The 24,296-nt window shown below is 37.7% G+C and overlaps 2 protein-coding genes across 16 annotated transcripts in view; one reads left to right on the top strand and one right to left on the bottom strand.

Annotated features, from left to right (window-relative positions):
- Positions 1-437: 437 nt before the first annotated feature.
- The window catches only part of LOC149114157 (uncharacterized), a 72,401-nt gene continuing 48,542 nt past the window's right edge, over positions 438-24,296 (bottom strand). For 2 of the 11 annotated variants that reach the window (XM_089287587.1, XM_089287578.1), the window contains exons 2-8: positions 9,991-10,097; positions 9,721-9,811; positions 7,254-7,354; positions 7,023-7,090; positions 3,591-3,693; positions 3,332-3,422; positions 438-3,189 (exon numbers count right to left, since the gene is read on the bottom strand). In XM_089287587.1, the coding sequence (XP_089143713.1) occupies positions 1,528-2,952 (1,425 nt within the window). In that variant the 5' untranslated portion in view covers positions 2,953-3,189; positions 3,332-3,422; positions 3,591-3,693; ... (2 more) ...; positions 9,721-9,811; positions 9,991-10,097 and the 3' untranslated portion in view covers positions 438-1,527. Of the gene's footprint in view, positions 3,190-3,331; positions 3,423-3,590; positions 3,694-7,022; positions 7,091-7,253; positions 7,355-8,033; positions 8,177-9,720; positions 9,812-9,986; positions 10,413-24,296 lie in introns of those variants that run through there. The other 9 variants (XM_089287579.1, XM_089287580.1, XM_089287588.1 and 6 more) reach the window with 9 other exon arrangements.
- On the top strand, positions 10,547-22,987 carry LOC149114162 (uncharacterized). Of its 5 annotated transcripts, XM_089287630.1 has the most exons (7): positions 10,547-11,017; positions 16,441-16,474; positions 16,617-16,700; positions 18,182-18,258; positions 19,530-19,789; positions 19,985-20,114; positions 20,378-22,987. In XM_089287630.1, the coding sequence occupies exons 6-7, from the start codon at positions 20,002-20,004 to the stop codon at positions 20,844-20,846; spliced, it is 582 nt and encodes a 193-aa protein (XP_089143756.1). In that variant the 5' UTR covers positions 10,547-11,017; positions 16,441-16,474; positions 16,617-16,700; positions 18,182-18,258; positions 19,530-19,789; positions 19,985-20,001; the 3' UTR covers positions 20,847-22,987. The 5 variants fall into 5 exon arrangements, with proteins under 5 accessions (XP_089143756.1, XP_089143755.1, XP_089143758.1 ...); XM_089287629.1 differs by having other exon boundaries at positions 19,530-20,114; XM_089287632.1 differs by lacking the exon at positions 16,617-16,700 and having other exon boundaries at positions 19,530-20,114.

Below are 24,296 nucleotides of genomic sequence, written 5' to 3'. Positions count from 1 at the left end.
ATAACCTTCCCTAGTCGGGTCCCACGCCTCTCCCAAGCGCTAGCGGACACTTTCCTTTGTCGCCAGCAAATCCGCATATGGGAGGTCCGATCCGATTTTTAGGCTGGCTAGACTTGAGTTCTTAAACTTCTGTACAATAACTATAAGTTGTTCAGTTCGTCTCAGATCGACAAAGATCGAAGAATTTTAGTGAGCTAGCCCACGTTCTGAGAGACCCAGTCTGCTATTCGAAACCCTTTTTCCACGTAGCTCTACAGAGATGCAAGAGCTGTATCCCATTGGTTGTTACTTGCGCGCGAAAATTCAAACTCGAGAAACAAACAATCAGAGACGCTACGCGGATCTCCTTAGAGCTACGTAATCAGAATGGAATTTCTAGAGTCCAGTGTCAGACGTGTCTTGAACTAGGGAAAAAGACGAATATCAACTTTATCTCGACAATTAAGCTTTTATTCTTTATTTACACTGTATATATGGATAAGTGTTTTAATTTTTTGCACATAATTACAACTTTTTGTGATGAATCTTATTTCGGAAACACTGTTATTCGTCGTCAGCTACATTAAATGAACAATGTCACTACAAATCTCTTGAATGTTTCGAAGATATGATAGCTAGACGATTGACATAGCAAAAGCCACGTATCTTAAAGTTTCCCCTTAAAAGAGGCGGTCATGTTTAAGCTTTAAGTCGTCAAAAAGGTGTTTGGAAAAGACCAGTCCACGGTTCTTGCCAACTACATTTTTTTAAAAATTTGTTGTCTAAGTTAGCGACGAGGCTGGAAAGAGCACCTTACAATATTGTAAACTGGCCACGCTTCCTGTTGTCATGCTGCCAAATAGTGAAAATGTGGTTATACGGAGTCATAAAATGTTACCAGACGTTTGTATACATTTAGCACAAATTTGCCCGCACCCTCCCCCCAGCATACAAAGGTCTGTAAAACTCTTCGTCTTTGAGAAGCTATGTCTCGCAATCTTTGCCATTTTACTAACATTAAAGTGCTCTCTCCATATTGACCATGTTACCTACTTGGGCAAGGTAATTGAGTTAAAAAACAAACAACCACGAAAAACACTGAAAGGTATGTTGGGCGTGGGGTGAGGCACATCTTTAGCACCTGAAGCTATATCTAGTGAAAAACTGTAAGCTCCATGGGTTATTGACCAACCGTTAGGTCAAGATGGCTGGATCGGATATTGGCCAAGTTCTTGTTTGGCTTGTTTATGGACCAAGACAGAGTCGAAGTCCGTAAACACGCAAAGAAAAGAACAAGCTTGGTCAATAAAGGATGTCTTCATATATGGAAAAAAGAACACTATTTCCTTGCTTGATACAGCGGAATCGAAAATCCCAAGCTGACGAGATAGTGCCATCTTGCCCGCTCAGGTAGCCAATCTCAGCGCAGGATTCGGTTCATCTTACCCACTCACGGAGCTAACCATAAAATAAGACGTCTTATGGAAGAAGAAAACTGATTTTAAAGTTTGATGGGAGTTTGTCACCAAACAGTGAAGTGTGATGACATTAGTTTCGGTCATCAGTCGTTCCAGCCCATACGATAGAGGTGTAAGGCTTTCGTATCATTCCTTTTTTCCAAGTCAGTTGTTTTCTTAGCCGCTTAATGTACTTGGTAAATGTTGAATAATACGATCCCACGAAATGGTCAGCATGCGCACAAATGAGCTGCTCACACAAGCCTAACATGTCCTGAGTGACAGCAGGGTTTACGTTTCCAAGTCGCAACTGATCACTGAAGTCTTCAGCGAAAAATAAATTGTACCCTGCTTCACTAAAAGGTTTAAACCAAGTTTTGTCTCCTTCGTCGGTGGCAATGTAAAGAGTTTTTGTTAGATTCACTGCATCTCGCATGTTTAGTTGCTGTAACCAATACTCCTGTTTTATGTGAAAACTTGTCGGATGATCGGTCCTGCGCACGTGCAATGCATTAAAAGGGTGACCCATCATTTTCAGGACATCCGCGACACGTTGTCGAATGTCCGGCGCGAAACGAATGTATCGCATTATCCACGCATGCGTGTTTAAAACGGTTGTCTTATCGAAGAAAAGAAGCTCTCCAATATACAAAGATCCTTCAGAGAAATACAGCATATCTTCCGTTCTGTTTGACAACTCATTCCAGATTCCCCACACAGGCCTAAAACTTGTGTTGCCATAATGTTTCAATTCTGTTTTGCAAATGCGGCGATAGAGTGGAAGGTCTCCATAGATGGGTCGATTTTCCATATGTCGCTGAAGGAGTTTCGATTTTTCTCCCTCTGTCTCCTTAGGAATGGTATCAACCCATATTCCTACCATCCCGTTGTGACAAACTCGATGCCATCTCAAATGTTTGTATTTCTCTAGAAACTCCACATGACTTGAAGTGACCTCTTTGACAGGAGTAAGTCTCGACAATTCTTTTAAGTCAATTACTTTAGATAATGGCAGAAGATTGACTTCAGGAAGCATGTTGTATATTTCATAACTTGCAGACATTTTACGCTTTCTTTTCAGTCGAAGTATTTCCTGGTGAGGTGCTAAAGGACGAACAATAAGAGTTCTATTCAACAACTTGGCCAAAACAACCGCGTTTTCGAAGGCAACACGTTGGTTATTCCATCCCCCTACAGGTGGTTGATAAGACAGGTATTTCATTTCTTGGTTGTCTTCACATAACAGTCGCCCGTCAATATAAATTTTCTGTTCAGATAAACAAAACATTTCGCTCAGGGATGCAGGCCATAGATTCGAAGATATGTGGGTAAATTTCATCATCGTGTATACAGTCACGAAAATTGAGCAAGTAAAGATAAAACACAGGACTCTTTTCTTCAATAGCGTAACCATCACAACACGATACCTGCTTGCGTTGTTCTTGAGCGAATGGACCAAGTTGTTTCGGTTCATATACAACGGTAAATAACGAGGCCTGGAAGGTTTCCTGTCCATTTCAGATTGGTGTACATGCAGCAGTGATCAAATCAGATTTGAAGGTGCCGTTTACATGAAATACGAGAACGATCACCAAAGGAAAGATGTCAACATTGAAGCAAATTCTTCCAACCATAACAAAGGTATGGAGACAAGTATAATGGAGTCTTTTTCAGCAAATGATAATCATGGAAGCTTTCTTTCATGTCATGGATCATGGAAATCAATTCAAACCTAATTGCGAATCCACTTGCGCTGGAGTGGAGAAAAGTAATTAGTGGTTTGCTTGCTACTGTAAATTCGGATTACAATTGACTTAACAAATTCGAAAATGGTATAAGACTTAACATCTTCTTTTCTGATATCAGAGACACATAAACGACTTGTATATACTTACAAGTTGGTCGTGTTACATCTCAGGACTCATGAGAGTATTTGAAGTTCCCTCGTTTTGTTTCCAATGCAAATCTCAAATCAACTGGGTCCAACTGGAAGTGAAAGAAAAAATGTCCACGGTAAGGATTTTATCAAGTTATGTCCATTGGGTTTGTTCCGTCTAACACGTTGTTCATCGCTCTCGCCGCATTGGTTAAATCCGCGGTGTTCTAGCAACAATTTATTAAAATTTGTCCTTGTAGAAATTTGCAGGTACTTACAATCGGTCTATGTTTAATCTCATGCGGAGTCTTGAGTCTTTTGATATCCTTTCGTTTCGTTTGGTAATGCTAGCCAATGCTCCGAGCGGAAACTGCAAATCAACTGAAACCGAAAGTAAAATATCAAATACAGCGTTATGTTAATAACTGGCTACAACTTGAATGATTTGTGGTCACGAGATGTCTGGATAACCAAAAAGGTCAACCACTAACAATAGAAAAACGCAGTTTCCCACGCTTTTCGAACACGTCAAAACAATCTCTTGTCAAATCATAACATTTCACAAAGATAATATTTTTGAGGGGGTTGAAAGTATAACGAAGGGTTTAGAGGGCGTGGGATCTTTGTAAATGCTCTCAAATTGTACGAGCAGTTTCAAAGCTGATTTTGAAAATAACAAGAGTAGGGAAAACCTTTAAATAACCTCTTTCATAAGATTACTCATTACACTAAGAACATGTATGCCTGTATTCTTGATTTACAGCGCAGTGCAAGGAACCGTAATCCAACAGACCAATGTCGATATAGCAAAATTCAGCCTAAAACAATAGACCACAGCACGAGGCTCTAGGAAAAAACTACCGAGTTTGTGGGGTTTATTCCCCCAAGCTTCGTACTGGGGTTTATTGTTTTGGGCTGAATTATTGGGCTATTTTATTTTTTCAGACAACAAAAACGTAGCGAAGCATGCGAATCTGCTGTTCCTAAAAATAAATCCACCTTGTGCAAATTTTGCACACAGACTACAAGTTCTATTATGAAACTCTCTTCATGTGTCTACCTATACATGAAAAACTTTAATCGAAACTGGAAGTAGTTAAAGGCCTTTTGAGCAGCCTCATGTCAGGAAGAATCCCCTACTGAACCAAAGACTGAGTGCAATGCAAGTATAATACGAATGTAACTGCTAGCTAAAAGAAAACAGGCGCGCATTTTCACTTTCGATTAGGGTCGATCTGGCACGATCTGACCTTTGCTGAATATTAGTTTTTGTGTTTGTACCTGTTTTCTTGTTCTCGGAAAGTGCGTGTTAGATATTAGTTTTTTATGTCAGGGTTGAATTCAGGTATTTACGACCCTTTATCAAAAGGTTTCCAAAAACAGATTGTCACACAGGTTAGAATTGCATTTTAGGAATGTTTACAGGGCACTGTATTAAAAAAACGCGATCTTTAATCTTAACTCTGTTGTAAGTTACCATATTTCATGGGTTGAAAAGATATTGACCATGGGAATGTAAAACCAGTCAGCGAGAATAAATTCCAGGTGATTCGTCTTCGAGTGATTCAACTTGCTTCCTTATTTAACGCAAGTAGCGTTACGCGATGATAAGCTCTCGTGCTATAAATGAAATGTAATGTTACACAATTTGATCTGGCCTGATCTACCCCATGTTGATATATGTACAGGAGATTTTGATCATATCCTACAATCAGTGATTTATACCCAAAGTTATACCTGTTTGCTTATTCGCAGAAAATGCACTCTTAATCGGGGCATTGTGATCTCTGGACTCGTGTGATGGCAGCCCTCGTAAATAAAAGCATGGAAATTATCTGAATAGTGCAACAGAAACTCGTCTAATCGGGTCAAATCGAGCCGAATTTTACTCGTAGAGTAACACATCCGAACAGTAGTTCTGTTATTATTCTTAACAAAAAAATCTTGCTGCAGATAAAATAAAACTCAGAATTTGACAGTTCAGTAATATATGGCACCAAAACAAAGATTGGACTTTCTCATGACTTGTAGAAGATCTTATAAATTTTATGAAACTAAAAACTAAGAAGGATTGATAATTTTCTTGTTTGAAATGTAACCACTTCACTGGCGTGCAAACCAGCATAATGATAACTGCAATCAAATTCGCTTATTTCGTTAGTTTACTTTAATGTTCTACGGATCATGGAAATCAAATCAAACATTGCGAATCCACTTGCAGTGGTGCAAAGAAAACTAATTAGTGGTTTGCCTAATTGGTTTTATAAAACGATAGCAGCGAAGCTAATTTTGGCCGTTCAGGAACCGTTAACTTATACTTTGTTTGTATAACGCGAGAGAATGTTCTTCAGCGTTCACACCTCTGAGCAGTATAATTTGTAAACAACTATGAGTTGTTTCACAGTGCTTTGCATCGATATACGTGCAGCAGTGATCAAATTAGATATTTCTCCAAAAGAGCAAGATGCCGTTTAGATAACATACGACAACGATCACTAAAGGAAAGATGTCAACATTGAAACAAATATTCCCAAAGACAGCAAAGGTATGGAGACAAGTATAATGGAGTCTTTGTTCAGCAAATGACAATCATGGAAGCTTCTCTTTAATGTAATACGGATCATGGAAATCAAATCAAACATTGCGAATGCACTTACACTGGAGCAGAGAAAACTAATTAGTGGTTTGCCTACTATACTGTAAACAGTTGATTTTATAAAACGATAGCATCGAAGCTAATTTCTGCTCGTTCAGGAACCGTTCACTTACTCTGTTTTTAAAGACAACCGAAACTGCCGATGTCAAAGATTCTGTTTCTGCTCATTCCTAAAATACATCGACCCCGTACAAAGTTTGCTCACAGATAACAGTTGTGAATGCTTCTCATGGTGAAGCTCCACACAAAATATTACTTAAATTCCACATTCCAAATTCTTCACGACAGCAGACAGCTTTAGTCTTAAAAAATAAAACGTGCTGGTAAAACGCTACTGAATTTCTGATATTCCGAATAATGAACGGCTTTGTAAGTAGAGCAGCCTGGGCAAACACAAGGGTCAACTAGAGATCTAAAATTTCGTTTCACTAAATTTAGCATCCTGTAGAAACGAGAATTTATTTCCCTTCTTTTCATTGTGAATTGTGTAATGCTTCTTTACAATTAAGCAAAAAGAAAAAATTGCTTTGAGTTGGAATAAGTTTGTTTGTATAACGTGGGAGAATGTTCTTCGGCGTTCACAGCTCTCAGCAGTATAATTTGTAAACAACTATGAATTGTTTCACAGTGCTTTGCATTGGTATACATTCAGCAGTGATCAAATCAGATATTTCTCCAAACGAGGGAGACAGAAATTGAAGATGCCGTTTAGATGGAATACGAGAACGATCAGCAAAGGAGAGATGTCGACATTGAAACAAATTCTTCCAACCATAACAAAGGTATGGAGACAAGTATATCAGAATCTTTGTTCATCAAATGATAATCATGGAAGCTTTCTCAATGTGCTACGAATCATGGAAATCAAATAAATATTGCGAATCCACTTGCACTGGAGCAGAGAGAACTACCTACTACTGTAAACTCGGATTACAATTGACTGAACTAATTCTCTTTCAACAGGTAAATCGATTTCAAAAATGATATAAGACTTGAAATTTTCTGCATGTTCTCCTGCCAGAGACACAGAAATAAATGACTTGAATGTACTTACGAATTGGTCCTGTTACATCTCAGGATTCATTAGAGTATTTTTTGTTTCCAATGCAAATCTCAAATCAACTGAAAGTGAAAGTAAAAATGTGAACGGTAAGGATTATATCAAGTTATATCCATTGGGCTTGTTCTTTTTAACGTTCTTCATCGCACTCGCATTGGTTAAATCTGCGGAGTTTTACCAACAATTTATTAAAATTTGTCCTTGTAGAAATTTGCAGGTACTTACAATCGGTCTATGTTTAATCTCATGCGGAGTCTTGAGTCTTGATATCCTTTCGTTTCGTTTGGTAATGCTAGCCAATGCTCCGAGCGGAAACTGCAAATCAACTGAAACCGAAAGTAAAATATCAAATACAGCGTTATGCTAATAACTGGCTACAACTTGAATGATTTGTGGTCACGAGATGCCTGGATACCCAAAAAGGTCAACCACTAACAATAGAAAAAGTCAGTTTCCCACGCTTCTCGAACACGTCAACAGAAAAGTAGCGAAGCATGCGAATCTGCTGTTCCTAAAAATAAATCCACCTTGTGCAAATTTTGCACACAGACTACAAGTTCTATTATGAAACTCTCCTCATGTATCTACCTATACATGAAACACTTTAACTGAAACTGAAAGTAGTTAAAGGCCTTTTGAGCAGCCTCATGTCAGGAAGAAATCCCCTACTGAACCAAAGACTGAGTGCAATGCAAGTATAATGCGAATGTAACTGCTAGCTAAAGAAAGCAGGCGCGCATTTTCACTTTCGATTAGGGTCGATCTGGCACGATCTGACCTTTGCTGAATATTAATTTTGGTGTTTATACCTGTTTTCTTGTTCTCGGAAAGGGCGCATTGGATATTAGTTTTTTATGTCAGGGTTGAATTCAGGTATTTACGACCCTTCATCAAAAAGGTTTCCAAAAACAGATTGTCACACAGGTTAGAATTGCATTTTAGGAATGTTCGCACGGCACTGTATTAAAAAAAGCGATCTTTAATCTTAAATCTATTGGAAGTTACCTTATTTCATGGGTTGAAAAGATATTGATACCCTGGAGATCTAAAACCAGTCAGCGAGAATAAATTCCAGGTGATTCGTCTTCCAGTGATTCAACTTCTTTCCTTACTTAACGCACGTAGCGTTACGCGATGATAAGCGTGCTATAAATGAAATGTAATGTTACACAATTTGATCTGGCCTGATCTGCCCCATGTCAATATATGCACAGGAGATATTGATCATATCCTACAATTAATGCTGTGATTTATACCTGTTTGCTTAAAATTCGCAGAAAATGCACTTTTAACCGGCTCACTGTAATCTCTGGACTTGCCTGATACCAGCCCCAGTAACTAAAAGCAGGCAATCTGAATAACGCGACAGAAACTCGTCTAATCAGGTCAAATCGGGCCGAATTTTACTCGTAGAGTAATACCAATATCACCCGAACAGTAGTTGTGTTACTATCTTTTGAAAAAAAAATTCTTGTTGGAGATTAAATAAAACCCAGAATTCTAGAGTTGAGTAATATATGGGACCAAAATAAAGATTGGATTTTTTTCATGACTTGTTGAAGATCTTAAATTTTATGAAACTAACAACTAAGAAGGATTGATAATTTTCTTGTTTTGAAACATGACCACGTCACTAGCATAATAATAACTGCAATCAAATTCGCTTGTTTTGTTAGCTTTGTAACAGTTGGTTTCATAAGACGATAGCAGCGAAGCTAATTTCTGACCGGTCAGGAAGCTTTAACTTTTCTGTTTTAAAATACAACCGAAATTGCCGAAACATGCGAATTCAAAGATTCTGTTTCTGCTCATTCTCAAAATACATCGACCTCGTACAAATTTTGCTCACAGACAACAGTTGTGTTTTGAAATGCTTCGTATGGTGAAGCTCTGCACAAAATATTACTTAAATTCGACATTCCAAATTCATCACGACAGCAGTTTATTCTGAAAAAATAAAATGTGCTGGTAAAACGCTACTGAAATTCTGATATTCCGAATAATGAACGACTTTGTATAAGAAGGGCAGACTGGGAAAACACAAGGGTCAACTAGACATCTAAAAATTTAGCATCTGGTAACAACGAGAAATTATTTCCCTGCTTTTCATTGTAAATTGTGTAATGCTTCTTTACAATTAAGCAACTATATTTGGCTCGAGTTGGAATAAGTCTGTTTGTATAACGTGAGAAAATGTTGCATGTTCATTTCCCGGTGTTGCTCTCAGCAGAAAAAGCTAGTATATAAACAACTATGAATTGTTTCAGAGTGCTTTGCATCGGTATACATGCAGCAGTGGTCAAATCAGATATTTCTCTAAAATGAGCAAGACAGAAATTGAAGATGCCGTTTAGATGACATACGATAACTATCACCAAAGGAAAGATGTCAACATTGAAACAAATTCCTTCAGCCATAACAAAGGTATGGAGACAAGTATAATGGAGTCTGTTCAGCAAATGATAATCATGGAAGCTTTCTTCAATGTGCTACGGATCATGGAAATCAAATCAAACATTGCGAATCCACTTGCACTGGAGCAGAGATAACTACCTACTACTGTAAACTCGGACTACAATTGACTAAACTAATTCTCTTTCGACAGGTAAATCAATTTCCTAAATGTTATAAGATTTAAAATTTTCTGTTCTTCTGCCAGAGACACGAAAATAATTGACTTGTATGTACTTACAAATTGGTCGTGTTACATCTCAGGACTCATTAGAGTATTTGAAGTTCCCTCGTTTTGTTTCAAACGCAAATCTCAACAAATCTCAAATCAGCTGGAATTGAAAGTAAAAAATGTGCACGGTAAGGATTATATCAAGTTATATCCATTGGGTTTGTTCCGTCTAACACGTTCTTCATCGCTCTCGCATTGGTTAAATCCGCGGTGATCTCGCAACAATTTATTAAAATTTGCCAACGCCGTTAAACATTGTAGTAATTTGTACGTACTTACAATTGGTTTGTGTTAATCTTAGGAGACTTGGGTCTCTTGATGTCCTTTCGTTTCGTTTTTTGATTCTAGTCAATATGCTCTGAGCGGAAATTGCAAATCAACTGAAACTGAAAGTAAAAATAATCAAATACAGCGTTGTTCAAATAACTGGCTTCAACTTGCATAATTTGTGGTCACGAGATGTCTGAATAATTTGAGGTCAACCACTAACAGTATAAAGACTAAACGGCACGCAATGCATGCAGAAGCGATGACGTTTGACTGCGATTTCTTAAATTGTGGCTAGAAAATCGGAACATAAACAAACAAACGGATACTTAAACGTAATTAGAGGTAAATGAAGGTACAACCTGTGTGTGGAGTGAGGAGAAGTGAAGAGAAAGAAACAGGATAAAAAAAAAAAAAAAAAAAAAGATGCACAGAGGAGTTGCGGGACTGAGCAAAATTGCTCATGGATGACGTAACATCCAGGATCACCATTCAGATTAATTTTAGTTTTCTCCTATCCCTCCCCCGCTAAGTATGGTTCGTCCTGTAGGATTGGCACATTTTAGAGGGCACTGGAAAGGAAAAATTTTGTCCGATAACATGGAGATTATACATGGCGGTTAACGGGGCACGAAGATGGTTTTTGGTTCAATCTGTGGAGTTTTAAAATGGAAACGGTTGTTAAGCTAAGCAACAGTAGCTGCGACAAATGGACATGGAATGACTAGAAGGACTTACTATACCATTTTTGTGCGGCAGCACAGCGTAACGCGACATTCGTTCAATTTTAACGAGCAGGTCTTCGTGGAGTGGTAAAATGGAAAATTATCAAGCTATGGAACACTAGCTTCGGCTATGGACATTAAAATCCTGAAAGCCACGTTACTCGCTTCGAAATCTTTAAAGCTATCATGCTAAAAAGCGACGATGTCACGACCAAGGACGAATCGTTTTAAAGTCTTTTAAAATGTCACCCGGAGGAGGAAACAATCAGAAACAATGCAACGGCGAACGAATGTTGTATCATCTTGAAGCTAAGGTAAGCCTCCTGGTTGTGTCGCATTTTTTACTATGCCTTTGATATTATTTCTAGATTATTTCGTTCGGAAAGTAGCTCTGGTACTAGGGTCGACTGCTCTTTGAATGAAAATCAAAGACAGTTTTTTTTTATCATGTCTTAATTACATTCAATTAAAACAAAAGATGATTGAGTTAAAACAAAAGAATTGATTCTTAAGTGGAGGTGCTGGAGTTGGCAAAAGTACTGTTACAAATGCATTGTATGAAGTTCTGATTAGATTTCTAAATAGTATCGCTGGGGGAAAATCCAGATGATGTGAAAGTTGTCAAGACTGCCCCTACCTGTAATGCAGCATATTTCAACATTAAAGGCAATACACTACATGCTGCTTTTGAGATACCTCCCAAGAGAGGTTTTGAGTTTTGTGCACTGGACAGTGACAGACTGAATACCATATTATAGCGAAACTAAACAAACTTAGGGTGATTTCATTGATGAGATTGCTATGGTTGAAAGTAGCTTGTTAAACTTTTTGAACTTATTATTACAACAAATTATGGGAACTAATGAACCATTTGGTGGAATAAGCTTGGTAACTGTTGGAGATCTTTCCCAGCTTAAGCCAGTTTTTGATAAGTGGTCTTTGAAAATTCCCAATCTGGCTATAATGAATTTGCAATTAACATTTGGACAGTACTTCACCGGTCACCCCAAAACACAGACCATGCAGACTGCAGACTGCAGACTGCGGACCGTGCAGACCATGCAGACCGTGCAGACTGTGCAGACCATGCAAACTGAGTACTTGTTTTTCTAACACTTGACTCACAACCTTTCAGTTCTTGTTAAAAAATGTGTTCAATATATCCAACGGTTTGTTATTTATCCACAGGCTGCACAAACTCACCATCTGACTGTTCATTCAATAGACGACCACACTTAAAAGACTTTGTATGGGAAATTCCCTTTAGTCCTAAATATACTACTACCTCAACATAGGGTGTTCTTTTATGTCTTCCATACATTTTGGGCGCAAATTGCGTCTATTTTTAACATGTTTGTGGTTTGCCGTTTTATTTCTTTTGTTCAATTTGTTGTTGTTGTTGTTGTTGTTCCTTTTGTTTTTCAATTTCTGTGGTCTGCGTTCCTCCTCATAAATGAAGGAAGGACAGTGACTGGAAGCAACATCGTCCTACAAATTGCTTTTGCATCACAAAGCAACATATGATACCCATTAGACTACAAGTATTCCCTCTTTCCCTGAGCTTAGTCCGTCTGTGACCGTAAATAAACCTTGAGAAAAAAAAAAATTTCCCCCGTGAAATTATTTCCGCGAGGATTGCTTTTGCGTCACGCACGATGGACTAGGCAAAAGAGGGACCAGTCTTAGTCTAAATCGCCATAAAAACGCTACTGTCATAAAACCAGATAAATTTACCATCACATAAACTCATCACAGCAACCGTATATTATGCTGAGAATTTCAAATGATAGTCGGTTTTCTGTGATCTTTACATGCACTCGGCTTTTTTTGGCGTGATGGTTGTAATGTTCCAACAGCTATTTGGAATTACATTTGGTACACCAAGAGTAGAAGTTTATTTCTACATTTTAAAATAACTTTACTTAAATATAAGTATATTTAGAACTAAAGGGAGTTTCCCTTACAAAGTCTATAGCGTGTTCGTTTATTGGAACAACAGTCACATACTGAGCTTGCGCGTCCTAGCGCCTGTGCATAACTGGTCATAAGGACAAATGCTCTGATATATAATTGAACACTATTTTGTAGCGAGAACCAAAAAAAAAAAAATGCGAGTCAAAATAAAAGTAAATGCAAAACCAAGAGCAAGAAATAAAGTACTCAGTCTGCACAGTCTGCATGGTCTGCACAGTCCGCAGTCTGCTGTCTGCTGTCTGCAGTCTGCATGGTCTGCGTTTTGGGGTGACCGGTACTTCACCCTCTTTGAATTGAAGTAGCAATGATGAGACAAAAAGATTGCAAAGACTTTGCTCAGCTACTCGATCGTTTGAGAGAGGGAAAGCACTCTGAAGATGATATAATAACTTAATTTTGAAACAAAGACTTTTGAATGTAAGGCCTGGACAAGATAATTACCCTATGAGCATGGCACATTTATTTACTACAAATTCATCCGTAGATGCTCACAACAATGCTCTGTATACCCTCTCTAATGCTGATAAAGCTCAGATTAAGGCTGTGGACATTATAATCGGAGGCATTTCTGATGATCTCAAGAAACAAATGAAAAACAAAATTCCAGATTATCCAACAAAGACAATGGGTTTATATTCGCTAGTGTCAGTAGCAACTGCAACAAAATATGACTGACAACTAATATTGATGTGACTGACAGACTCACCAATGGTGCAGAGTGTGTCATAGAACACATAGACTACAGAGTTGAAAATTCCACCAGACCAAGTATTATTTCAGTCTCATTTAATTTCAACATCCTGACATACGCAGAAACCAGCATAGAGAAAATGCACATTTATACAAGGTAACTGTAAATAGAAATTGGGCACCAGTATTGGAAGTAACAAGACAATTTCAAGTCAATAAAAGAGTCAGGTCCAAATTCTCTGGCGCCAATTTCCACTTAGACCCACTGCTGCCAAGACTATTCACCATTGTCAAGGCGACACAGCAATTGAAGCAGTTGATTTTCCAGCATCCACAAGAGAGCATATGTATTATGTTGGCTTGAGCCGTGTATGAAACAGCTCTGCACTGCATATTCTTGATTGGAATGAAATCAAAATAAAGGTTAGTGAGAAAGTTAAAGGTGAAATGAGGAGACTGAGAACACAAGTAAGCCTTGTGCCTTTAGCAGTGTTACAGACTGATAATTCACCCCAAACAAAAACAATGTTGTTTCAGAATGTGAGATCTCTCCACCTCCACATAGATGATGTGCGAAGTGATTACAACATTCAAGAAGCTGATGTCAACATTTTTGTTGAAGAAACAAGACTTTGCTTGTTATATAGAGATGATACATATCAACTTAGTGAATTAACTCTTTACAGAAATGACTTTAATCAGTCTAACATAAGAACTTGCTATATGGAACTGCTTTGTACATTAAGAATGATTTAAATTGTACTAAAATTCCATACAGATATAACTTTAATAATTTGGAAATCACTGTTAAAGGTTTTAAGCCAACCAATTCCAAATATTCATGTCATTGGTATCTATTGCTTGAAAACTAAAGTTACAATTTCACAGTTAATTGATGCTCTTACTCATCTTCACGACTCTGCTTGGAGATTTCAATATTGATCTCATGCAGGTAAATTCAGAGCAAAAGGCTCTAAAAAAAATATCTTATAACAGACAGAGGATACACTCAGTTCATTGACCAGTTTACTACTGACTACCATACACAGATAGCTCATGTTTATACCAATGTACCACAATGTGTACAATCAGCAGGTACTCTGGAGTCTTACTACAGTGATCATGACCCTATTTACCATAAACACCAGCATATAAGCCGCACCTTGTTGCTCAAAATTTTTGCATCAAATTGGGGATGCGGCTTATCTGCGAGAACATCTGGACACCATGCTGTAAATTTGCATAAATTAACACCTTTCAGCGAAAATTTTACAGTCTGTATAGACCTGTGTAGTAAAATAATAAGAAACTGATAAAATTATACCACAATACGCATTGATCAGTACTTTTGCGAGTTTTGCGGCTCCTAAAAGAGCCGTGTTTGTTCATGTTAATCATTTTTTAAACCTTCTTCGTTACAAAAGCTTTTGACCGGTTTAACGTTCTCTTTCTTGAGTAGCTGAATGTCACTCAATAGGGAATCTCCATTTTGCCAAAAAGATGTTTAGTGTTGCCGATGGCCGCAGACCATTTCTTCATTACTAAGCCTGCCAGGTTACTAAGCTACGAGCGAATGAATCGAAACATTCATGTTGTCGTATGTAAATTCTACTGAGAAATGGACAGGAATGAAAAATACTGGATTAAAAATGCCAGAAACTAGAAAGATCAGATTTATGTCTAAATTGGATTTTCATACTATCTCAGTGCTAAAATTATAGGTAAGAGTTTTAGTATTCTCTGTTTTAGTGAGTTAATATGCAGGTTGACACGTTCAAGAAATGCATGTACATGTAAGACATCTTTCTCAAGACTCCACTTTTGATTTACTTTACTTTCTTTCCAAATTTCTTTTTTCAAAATTTAAGTTGCCAAACTTGGGGTGTGGCTTATGTGCGAGTGCGGCTTATACGCCGGTGTTTACAGTATATTTCCGTGACAGCTGTTTGAATATTTCCCTGTATGTATCATATGAGATCATTATTAATGTAATTTAGCTGAATATGGAAACTTAAGGTGGCTGAACACAGTTTTTGATACCTGTGTTTCATTCACCTTTTTCTCTAAAAATTGTGGCAAGCAAGTTAACAACACGAACTTTGGTTTTTGGATGGTTAAGCTGACATATGTGCCATTGCCATGGCAACATGAATAAATATAAACAGGCCTTTAAACTCGGTTTTGTTTATTTGGATAAAATCTAGTACTTAGATTTTCTTTATAATTTGCCTGTAACAAGCTTGTAACGATTCTCACAGGTTAACACCATTTTGCTAATGATTTAACAGAGAGATCTTTAATTATCCCTTGTTTAAGGTTCACTAGAATATCTAGAATTTCCTTTGTTAAAGTTCAGTTATTTTCAATTCTCCAGTTACTTATTTCCTGAAGTATTTTCGTGCCAAATTTTGTGAAATTCTAATGAGTGGTTCTTGTGAAATAGGCGTATTTTCGAGAATACAATTTTTCATTCAATCGCAATTTTTTGACTTACTACGCATGCGCTGCATTTAACTGGTTTCTTTTGGTGAGAAAGAAAAAGCTGATAATTGCTGAGTTCTTTGAATCATTACCTTTTCTACCATATCTTTGTAATAAAAGACTAAAGCCATCAATGCACTGCATTCAATTAAATAGAGAAAAATAGCACAGATAGTACGGGTGTTGAGTAAATAAAATGATCGCTCTATTGACAGCATGTTTGTTTTTTCCAATCCTTGTGCGCACGCTAAATTGCATCAGCAAAAGCGCACGTGTGTTCGGCCACCTTAACATACCAAATAAATACATGTATCTAAATGTATCAAGCAATTATTTAAATCACACTGCAAAACAGTCAGAAAATTTATTGGTAGAAACAAAGAATGGTTTGAATTTACTGTACTATTCATGTCGCTAAATTCTTAGTCTTCATAGAGATTCGACATCACATGTAACTCTACCAAAATTTTCAGAAGCTGTAAATAACAATACCTTTTTTTTTCAGGTTAAAAGAATTATTTTAGCTCCAATGTTTCTTGAGGGAGAGCATGACATTATAACTGGCATTTTCTTTCTTATTAACCCTTTCCAGAAAAGCAAGAAATATCACTTGACACCTTAGTTAGGTAAGTACCTTTTTTTATTGGGGGAGGGGGGGGGGGGGGGAAGAGAAAGGGAAGCAAATTAAAGATATACAATATTTTTTCTGCATATAATCATTTATACCCTTTTAAAATGTGTCACTATTATATTTATTGTGTATTGCAGGTGAAGCAAGTTGTAGTATTGTGCATCTCCATATAACCCAGATGAACACTGCAATAACAACTACAGTATAATATGCAAGTGACAGTAAGCAGATGTTAATATTAACAACATCACTGATGCTATACATGTTTATCAGCTGCCAAAAATAATATCAAAAGACTTAGTAGAAACTGGCTTTAACAACACAAGTCACCCTTAAATCTTCATGGAATTAATCTGAGAATTGCAGATAGATGTGGAATTCTACTGTTTACTAAGGGAATAAGATGCTTTCAAGACTTAAGTCAGCTGACACTTGAACTGTTGAAACTCATTCTTTGCAAAAGACATTGGTTACAAGCATATAAATTAAATGGCTTTCCAAGCTGCATGTATAATTACAGAGTTGGAAACACTTTTAGAACTTTATCCATGTATGTTTCGTTAAGTCAAGAATGTCAACAAGTGAAATCCATCTGAACTCGCTATGTGTGTCAAACCTTAACTCAAGAAATGAACGTATAGCTTTACAGTGGAATACAGAAATTACAGTATATAACTTACAGAAACTTAAAATTAGCAGTTCTATATCATGTTCATATACATGAACATACACATGTAGAGTATCACAATCAGTCTTTATATTAGGACTACAATTAAATGAAACTACTAACTCCCATCATAAACTGGAACACAAAAGTTGAATGGTGGTAATCTGTTTCTATTAATAAAATACAAATCTTGTGATGTTTATTTGAAGTAGTAGCTATCCTAACTGTGCCAGTTTATACCTGTTGAACTTCCATTCAGTTCTTAAAATGGTGATTATCATGCTGTACTTCTACTACATGTGTGTCCTGCTGCTGTAAAGATTGTTATTTATAACTCAGCAAAAATTGTGTAATCTCTGTGTATAGGAAACTGTTGGCTAGAATGTCTCCTCTTAGCTTTTATGTGCTACATATATTATGGTAGTCAGTATTTCAGTACACTTAATAAGAAAGAAAATGCTCCTAATATAATAAAAGCAGTGTTCATCTTAATCTTTGTTGTTGCACTCTGTTGAAATCTACTTTCAATTATGTAATAAATAATTATATATAATTTATAAAATAATTTTAACAGAGAGCAAATTAAGCCACCTAAATGGTGGGGGCGCGGTGGCCTCACAGTTAGTGCGTTCGTCTCCAGATTAAGTGGTCCAGGTTTCAGCCCTGGCCGTGGACATTGTGTTGTGTTCTTGGGCAAGACACTTTGTTCTCACAGGGCTTTTTTCCACCCCCATAAATAAATGAGTACCGGCGAACTTAATGCTGGGGGAAACCCTGCAATGGACTAGCATCCCATCCATGGGGGAGTAGAAATACCCCTACTGTAGTCACTTCATGCTACAGAAACCAGGATAAGCTCTGCCTGGTGGGCCACTTGGCCTGTTTGCAGACTTGACCTTTACCTAAAGGGTGTCAACAAGCAACCACTGGACATCCGAACCCATGCACCAAAGGATGTTTATTTTGCTGTTTTTCACTGCTCTACCAAGAAGAACTCCACAATGATCAATTCCTCTTCTCTTTTTATCCAGCTAGCTTTTCTACATTCATCCAATTCATCCATGAGCTGGCTCACAGGCACCTTTAATTTATTGTTATCCTCACAATACAAGGTTAGTGAAAATTGTTCACGGGTCAGTGAAAAGTCAAGGATGTTTTTGGTTTCTGTTGAGTGTAAACTCAGTAACTTATCTTTATGTAGATAGTCATGTGTAAAATAATGTTTCTATAAATCTTAGGTTTATGGGGGACAATGTTGATTTGATGGTTAATGCCAGAATTCAAGGTACAGAACACAGCAATCGTTCCATACATTGGACACAGCAGTACTCTGTTCTGAACAGGGTCAATGAACCTAACTTAGACACAACAAGACCACAGAAGAATGAAGAATGATCATCGCGGTAAATTTTCCAATTTAAGCAATTGGAAAGAAGAAGCCTGAAAAAAAATCAGGGCTTCAACGGGATTCGAACCCGTGACCTCCACGATACCGGTGCAATGCTCTACCAACTGAGCTATGAACCCACACATTGGGAGCGAGGTCAATTAATTGAGTTCATATCTTTCCGTAGGAGTAATGTGAAGTATATATGAAATAATTCATATTTGAACTGCGGTTGTAGATGAAAGTGAAGAATGATCATCGCAGTAAATTTTCCAATTTAAGCAATTGGAAAGAAGAAGCCTGAAAAACGAGATTGGAACCCGTGACCTCATTCTTCACTTTCATCTGCAACCACAGTTCAAATATGAATTATTTCATATATACTTCAAATCATTTCACTCCTCACGGGAAGCCTGATATGAACTCAATTAATTGACCTCGCTCCCAATGGGTGGCTTCATAGCTCAGTTGGTAGAGCATCGCACTGGTGTCGCGGAGGTCATGGGTTTGAATCCCGTTGAAGCCCTGATTTTTTTCAGGCTTCTTCTTTCTGATTGCTTAAATTGGAAAATTTACCGCAATGATCATTCTTCACTTTCATACTTTCTGGTGTTAACATGAGGTCTGTATAAGGAAAGGCAGCTAAAGCAATACATGTAGCTTCACTGTTACTTAAGGTCATTAGTAACACAATCTGTTGTCACTCCTACACCCTTAATGTATACCATTACAACCTGTGTTCTATGATCTGCTAACAAACTGTTTATTTATTTATTGTTTTAATAAAATAAAATAACATTTTTGCAAATTAAAGGGTCTAGCTAGTTGAGTTGAAAATCTTCAACCTCACCCACAGTAGATCAAGTTAAGAAATTCGTCAGGGAGGAGTGTCAAAGACTGAAGGTGGTAATATTACTGATGTAGCTATACACAGTAGTGAACATTTTAAAGTGATGCTCTCATTGTTCCTTCTGTTTACTTTTTCATGTGGAATAGATGCTCCAGACTGTGATATGCCATCAAAAGATGACTTGGGAAAAGAAGGTCTAAGGAAATGGCTACATGAGCTTTGCATAAAATATGTGGAGACGTATCTAATGACTGGAAGTGAAGTCGAACCTTTGGTTCAGCAGGTTCATGAGCTGGAAAGTGCTATGGGTGCAAATGGTTTTTTGTGTCGAATAGAGCGATGTGATAAAACTTATGTGAACTTCATTCCAACAGAGTCAAATTCTACCAACTAATTGAAGAAAAATGTATGTATGTCTCTGAGTGTTAACAGACTGCTTTTCAGCAAAACCATCATTACCTCCATGAAAGGGAAAACTTCTTGTAACCCCGCAGAAGACGTTCATGTTCACTTAACACTTTTTCAATGAACAATAATGATGAAATAAATGAATAAACCAACAATTTGTGTTAGTTTAGTCCTTTTGTTTTCATTGTCTCAGGCACGAAGTTATGCAACATGGCCTGGTGTGAAAAAGGTATGAGCCTGGGAAGAAGAAAGACATGCTGGGTTTTTTTCCACTGCAGAGTGTCATGTGGTCTGGTATTCTCAATTAAAGCTACCAGAAATAGGTGAGTAAAAATAAAAACATTATGTTGTTATGCTTGTAAGTGCCCCCCACCCCACACACACACACATGCATACCAAAGTCAAGTAAAATGTCTTACTTTTTTGGCAGGAAAGATCATCAGTTTCTTTAATCTAAAGGTTTTGAGAGGTTCCTGAAATCGCAAAATCATTAATTTTGTAATCCCTGGGAAACTACCGGTATGTAATAGTACAATGTAACTAGTAGGCAATTCCTGAGTGTAAATTTGGTTTCTTCCTTTTCTAGCCATGAAAGCAAGGCACATCCCAATGTCACTCTCAAGGCTCAGGATCCGCAGGGGGAGGCAAATGGGGGAGCAGCAAAGGATGATTTCCCTTTCAATTACCATCAGGCAAAGCTGGCCTTTGGTCTCATTTTGTTCGAGTTTGGCGATACAAGTATAGAGGGATACGATGAGAGGCTGCCTGACCTTTTCAAGGTTGCTCTGCTACTGTACAAAGCACATGGCAAGACCAAATATCCCAAAATTGAAGCCATTTTGTCGGAAACAGATGCGCATGACCCTAAATGGAATAGAACATTTAACAAACATGGCTTGCCAGGAATGAACATTCCACTGGACTTGCGAACTAAGCAGTTCAATCATGATGTTAAGAGCACGTGGAAGTCACTTGCTGCCAGTATCAATGAAGATTCAGCAGCTCGAATTGCTAATACCGTTGAACCAATGGAAGTTGGCTCTTTATTGATTTAGTCGACCAATGACATACCTGAGCCCTTGACCATTGGACAAATGAGAATGTAAAGTTACTTGCCCAGCAAGAAAATATACATGCCCCAGACAATCGTACAGCACTTTTTCCGAGCCCTGGTATACATGTAAATAAGAAGTTATTTTTGCTCTCAATCTGTGACTTGAACAAACAGATTTAATTGTACATGAGTATTATAAAATAATCAAATGAATGCGTGGCTCTGATTGGTCAATCAGCTATTGTTTATTGTGCCAGTAAACTCATGGAAATTTTGCGTGTCTTCTGAATTATTATATAAAAGCAATAGACCAAAGTTTTTTATGGTTTATAGGTTGATAAACCAGTTGGGATGTGGAAGAACACAAGAAGAATTCGAAAATTACGAGCTGCAGGCGAGTGATTTACGAATTCTTCGAGTGTTCTTCCAACATCCCGCGTGGTTCATCAGCCTATAAACCATAAAAAGTTGTGGTCTATTGCTTAAATGGCACATTTAAATTTTGAACTATGTTATCAAGTCTTTAAAAGATCCCCAGTTAAGAGACACTCAAGTAGATAATTATTTTATTCTCCATTAATCCAAAACTAGATAATTATGTCTTTCTGTAACAAGAAGGCTGTATCCTAACATGACAATAGCATTTGGCTAGGACATATAGTTTTCTACATTGATGTTTTTGAATTAACCATAATTTTAATACAAGTTCAAACATTATTTTTTTGGCATACCTTATTTGCCTTAGTTAAGGGGATGGTGTACTTAAAAGGTTTAAATGAAAATGCCTTGTCACTAGAATAAAGTGTAGTTTTATACTTTAATTAATCACTTCAAATCACTTGATAAGGTAATAACTTAGTTCATTTTGCTGATTTCATTTAGTGAGAGAAGTCATCTGATGTGTTTTATTTTTGTTTTGGTTTACCAACACTCAATCAAATACCATCATTAGTTCTGTTTTGAATCAGTACCAAATTATTAATCAATCGAGGGAATTAGTTTGAAACCTAAAGCTAAGAGGGCTAGTATATACAGCATAATTTTCACTGCCCGTTTCAGAGTGATATCTACTGAGCCCTCCTTCTTTTTCGTTTATATTAGTTAAGCTAATAGAAAAACCTAAAAACTTATGTATATGATATCCATTACATAAAATACCAGGAGTATATCACTCACTCTGGTAAGGCATCTGGATCTGGTAAATCCTTTTGAAACTCAACATAATCACAAAGGAGCAGTTCTTCAAGTCTAGTAAAAAACTCCTCACTGAAAGTGATGGTGATGGACAAAACACTGACCCCTAGTCCATGGACTACCCTAATGGACTACCGAAATGGACTGCCCCTAAAAAATACTATTTCAGATGAGTGGTATGTTAAGAAGCTGCGATTATATACTTATAATGCATGGAGGATGCTTTTCTTTTCGGTCTGCATCGCCTTCAGCCGCCATTTTGAATAACTACACTGAATAAAACAACCACTGTACACAAAAAGCGTAGACTCAAATCAAATCAAATATTCTGTGGACAACTCAATCTTGCTCCCATGTGATTCAGTAGCTCAGTCTTTCTCGAACAGACGAAATGATCTTCAGATTGTTACTCATGATTTGTTTTGCTTGTTTTGTGCCAAAAATGATGGCACAGATGCAGCTAGTATTCTGGTTTTTTCCTGAGTGTATCAAAATGAAATAGAAATGGGAATGAGGATAAAGCTATGGACTGCAAGAAATTCCAATGACTACACTACAAAAAATCAGAGTGGGGTGGAAGCAGCAGGAGCCAGTAGTATTCTTGGCTGGCCTGGACTATAAGTACTATAATTATGTGGAAATTTTTGTGGTTTTGCGAGACTCAGTCCAAAATGGCGGCTGAAGGCGATGCGGAACGAAAAGAAACGCATCCTCCGTGCAGTGTAAGTATATAATCGCAGCTTCTTAACATACCACTCATCTGAAATAGTGTTTTTTAGGGGTAGTCCGTTAGGGTAGTCCATGGACTAGGGGTCAGTGTTTTGTCCATCACCCAAAGTGATTGATGAACCACCTTTAAGCTATGCTCATCAATGTCATTAAAAATCTCATTTAAAATCTCAAGAATTTTAACAGCATGATTTTTTGAATAAACAGGCACACTACTAATTATATCATTCAGAATAAACGGATTATGACGGGTAGCTACACCATCAGAAACTAGTTCCTTTGAGAACCCATACCAACAGCCAAATCATCACTGCAAACAAGGCTACCTTGTAACTCAGAGAGTGCATCTTTCAAAATGGCCCTCTCTTCATCAGTGACACTTCTACTTTTAATTGGCACTATAGTTGATGGTGTTGGTTGCTTGTCAAAATATTTGATTGGTTGCGTGCACCCACTTCCATCACCACATGCACAAGATGTTCCACAAGAATTACAACAGTCATGAGGTGGAGACAAGGTTCGGAGGCCCAGGGCTTCTGATATTTCGCGCGGTCGCGGATTTCAAGTAAATCCGCGAAATCCCGCGAAATTCGCTGGAAATCTTTCCAAATACTTGTCGGCACAACATGTTTGAAAGTTATCTTGGCTGTTGGGGCTACTTACTGGCTGTAAATTTGCTAAATTACCTCGAAATTTCGTCACTGCAACGAGTAAACAACATCCCAAACCTACCAGGCGTTCTTAGATTAATGTTGCGAAAAACTGGGGAGCAGCCACAATGTTAAAAGCTTTGTCATTGGCGCATTTCTAGAGCGCATGGTTGTTAAAAGAGCAAATGCTGTTCACTATTGAAAATAACCCCGTGGTCAAAACGTAGAGCTAACCGCAACCTAAATAGAACAGAACTTCGAAGATGAGGCAAACAACATGCAATTGGATAAAGAAGATATTCAGCGAAGCTTCTTGAATAGTAAATATCTAAGCGTAACTCTTGTGTTTTTAATATCCTGATTCTCTTATTTGTTTTTATTGTGTTCAATAAGCTTCCTTGTAAAGTACGATTTCATATTGCGGTACGAAGCCTGAGTAAATGCTCTAAGAGCATCTGGTTTCATTTAAACACGTTCCTCAAATCAGCGCAAAACCAATCGCTTTCCAGCGAAATTTGCCCAGAAAACCTTCGCGAAATCAGCCGTGTTTTACCGATCGTTTTTCGGCGAAAATGGCCTCGAAAATTCCCGCGAAATTCCCACAAAATCGGCCGTTTTTTCCCGCGAATTTGTCCCTGAAAATCCTGCGAAATTTGACTCTTTTCTTCCGCGACCTACCAGAAGCCTGTCAAGCTGACGATGTTTGGATCAAAGCTCTTGTAGCTTGCCACCCAATATCGTCCACTTGTTTCTAAAAGATTTCGCGCACGTCCTCCTCACAGTGTGCCAACTGTTGGCCATAAACAAGCACAATAAGTGATCGACAAGCAGGCCATCTTGACCAGCTCTCACAGCTTCCTGATGAAAATCAAGTAAGC

Source organism: Orbicella faveolata, unplaced genomic scaffold, assembly GCF_042242905.1.
Source record: "Orbicella faveolata isolate gen_17 unplaced genomic scaffold, um_ofav_v1 contig_14, whole genome shotgun sequence".
In the NCBI taxonomy this organism is placed as follows: Eukaryota; Metazoa; Cnidaria; class Anthozoa; order Scleractinia; family Merulinidae; genus Orbicella; species Orbicella faveolata.
Note: the sequence above shows the minus strand (reverse complement) of the source record. Positions and strands in the feature narration are given on the sequence as shown.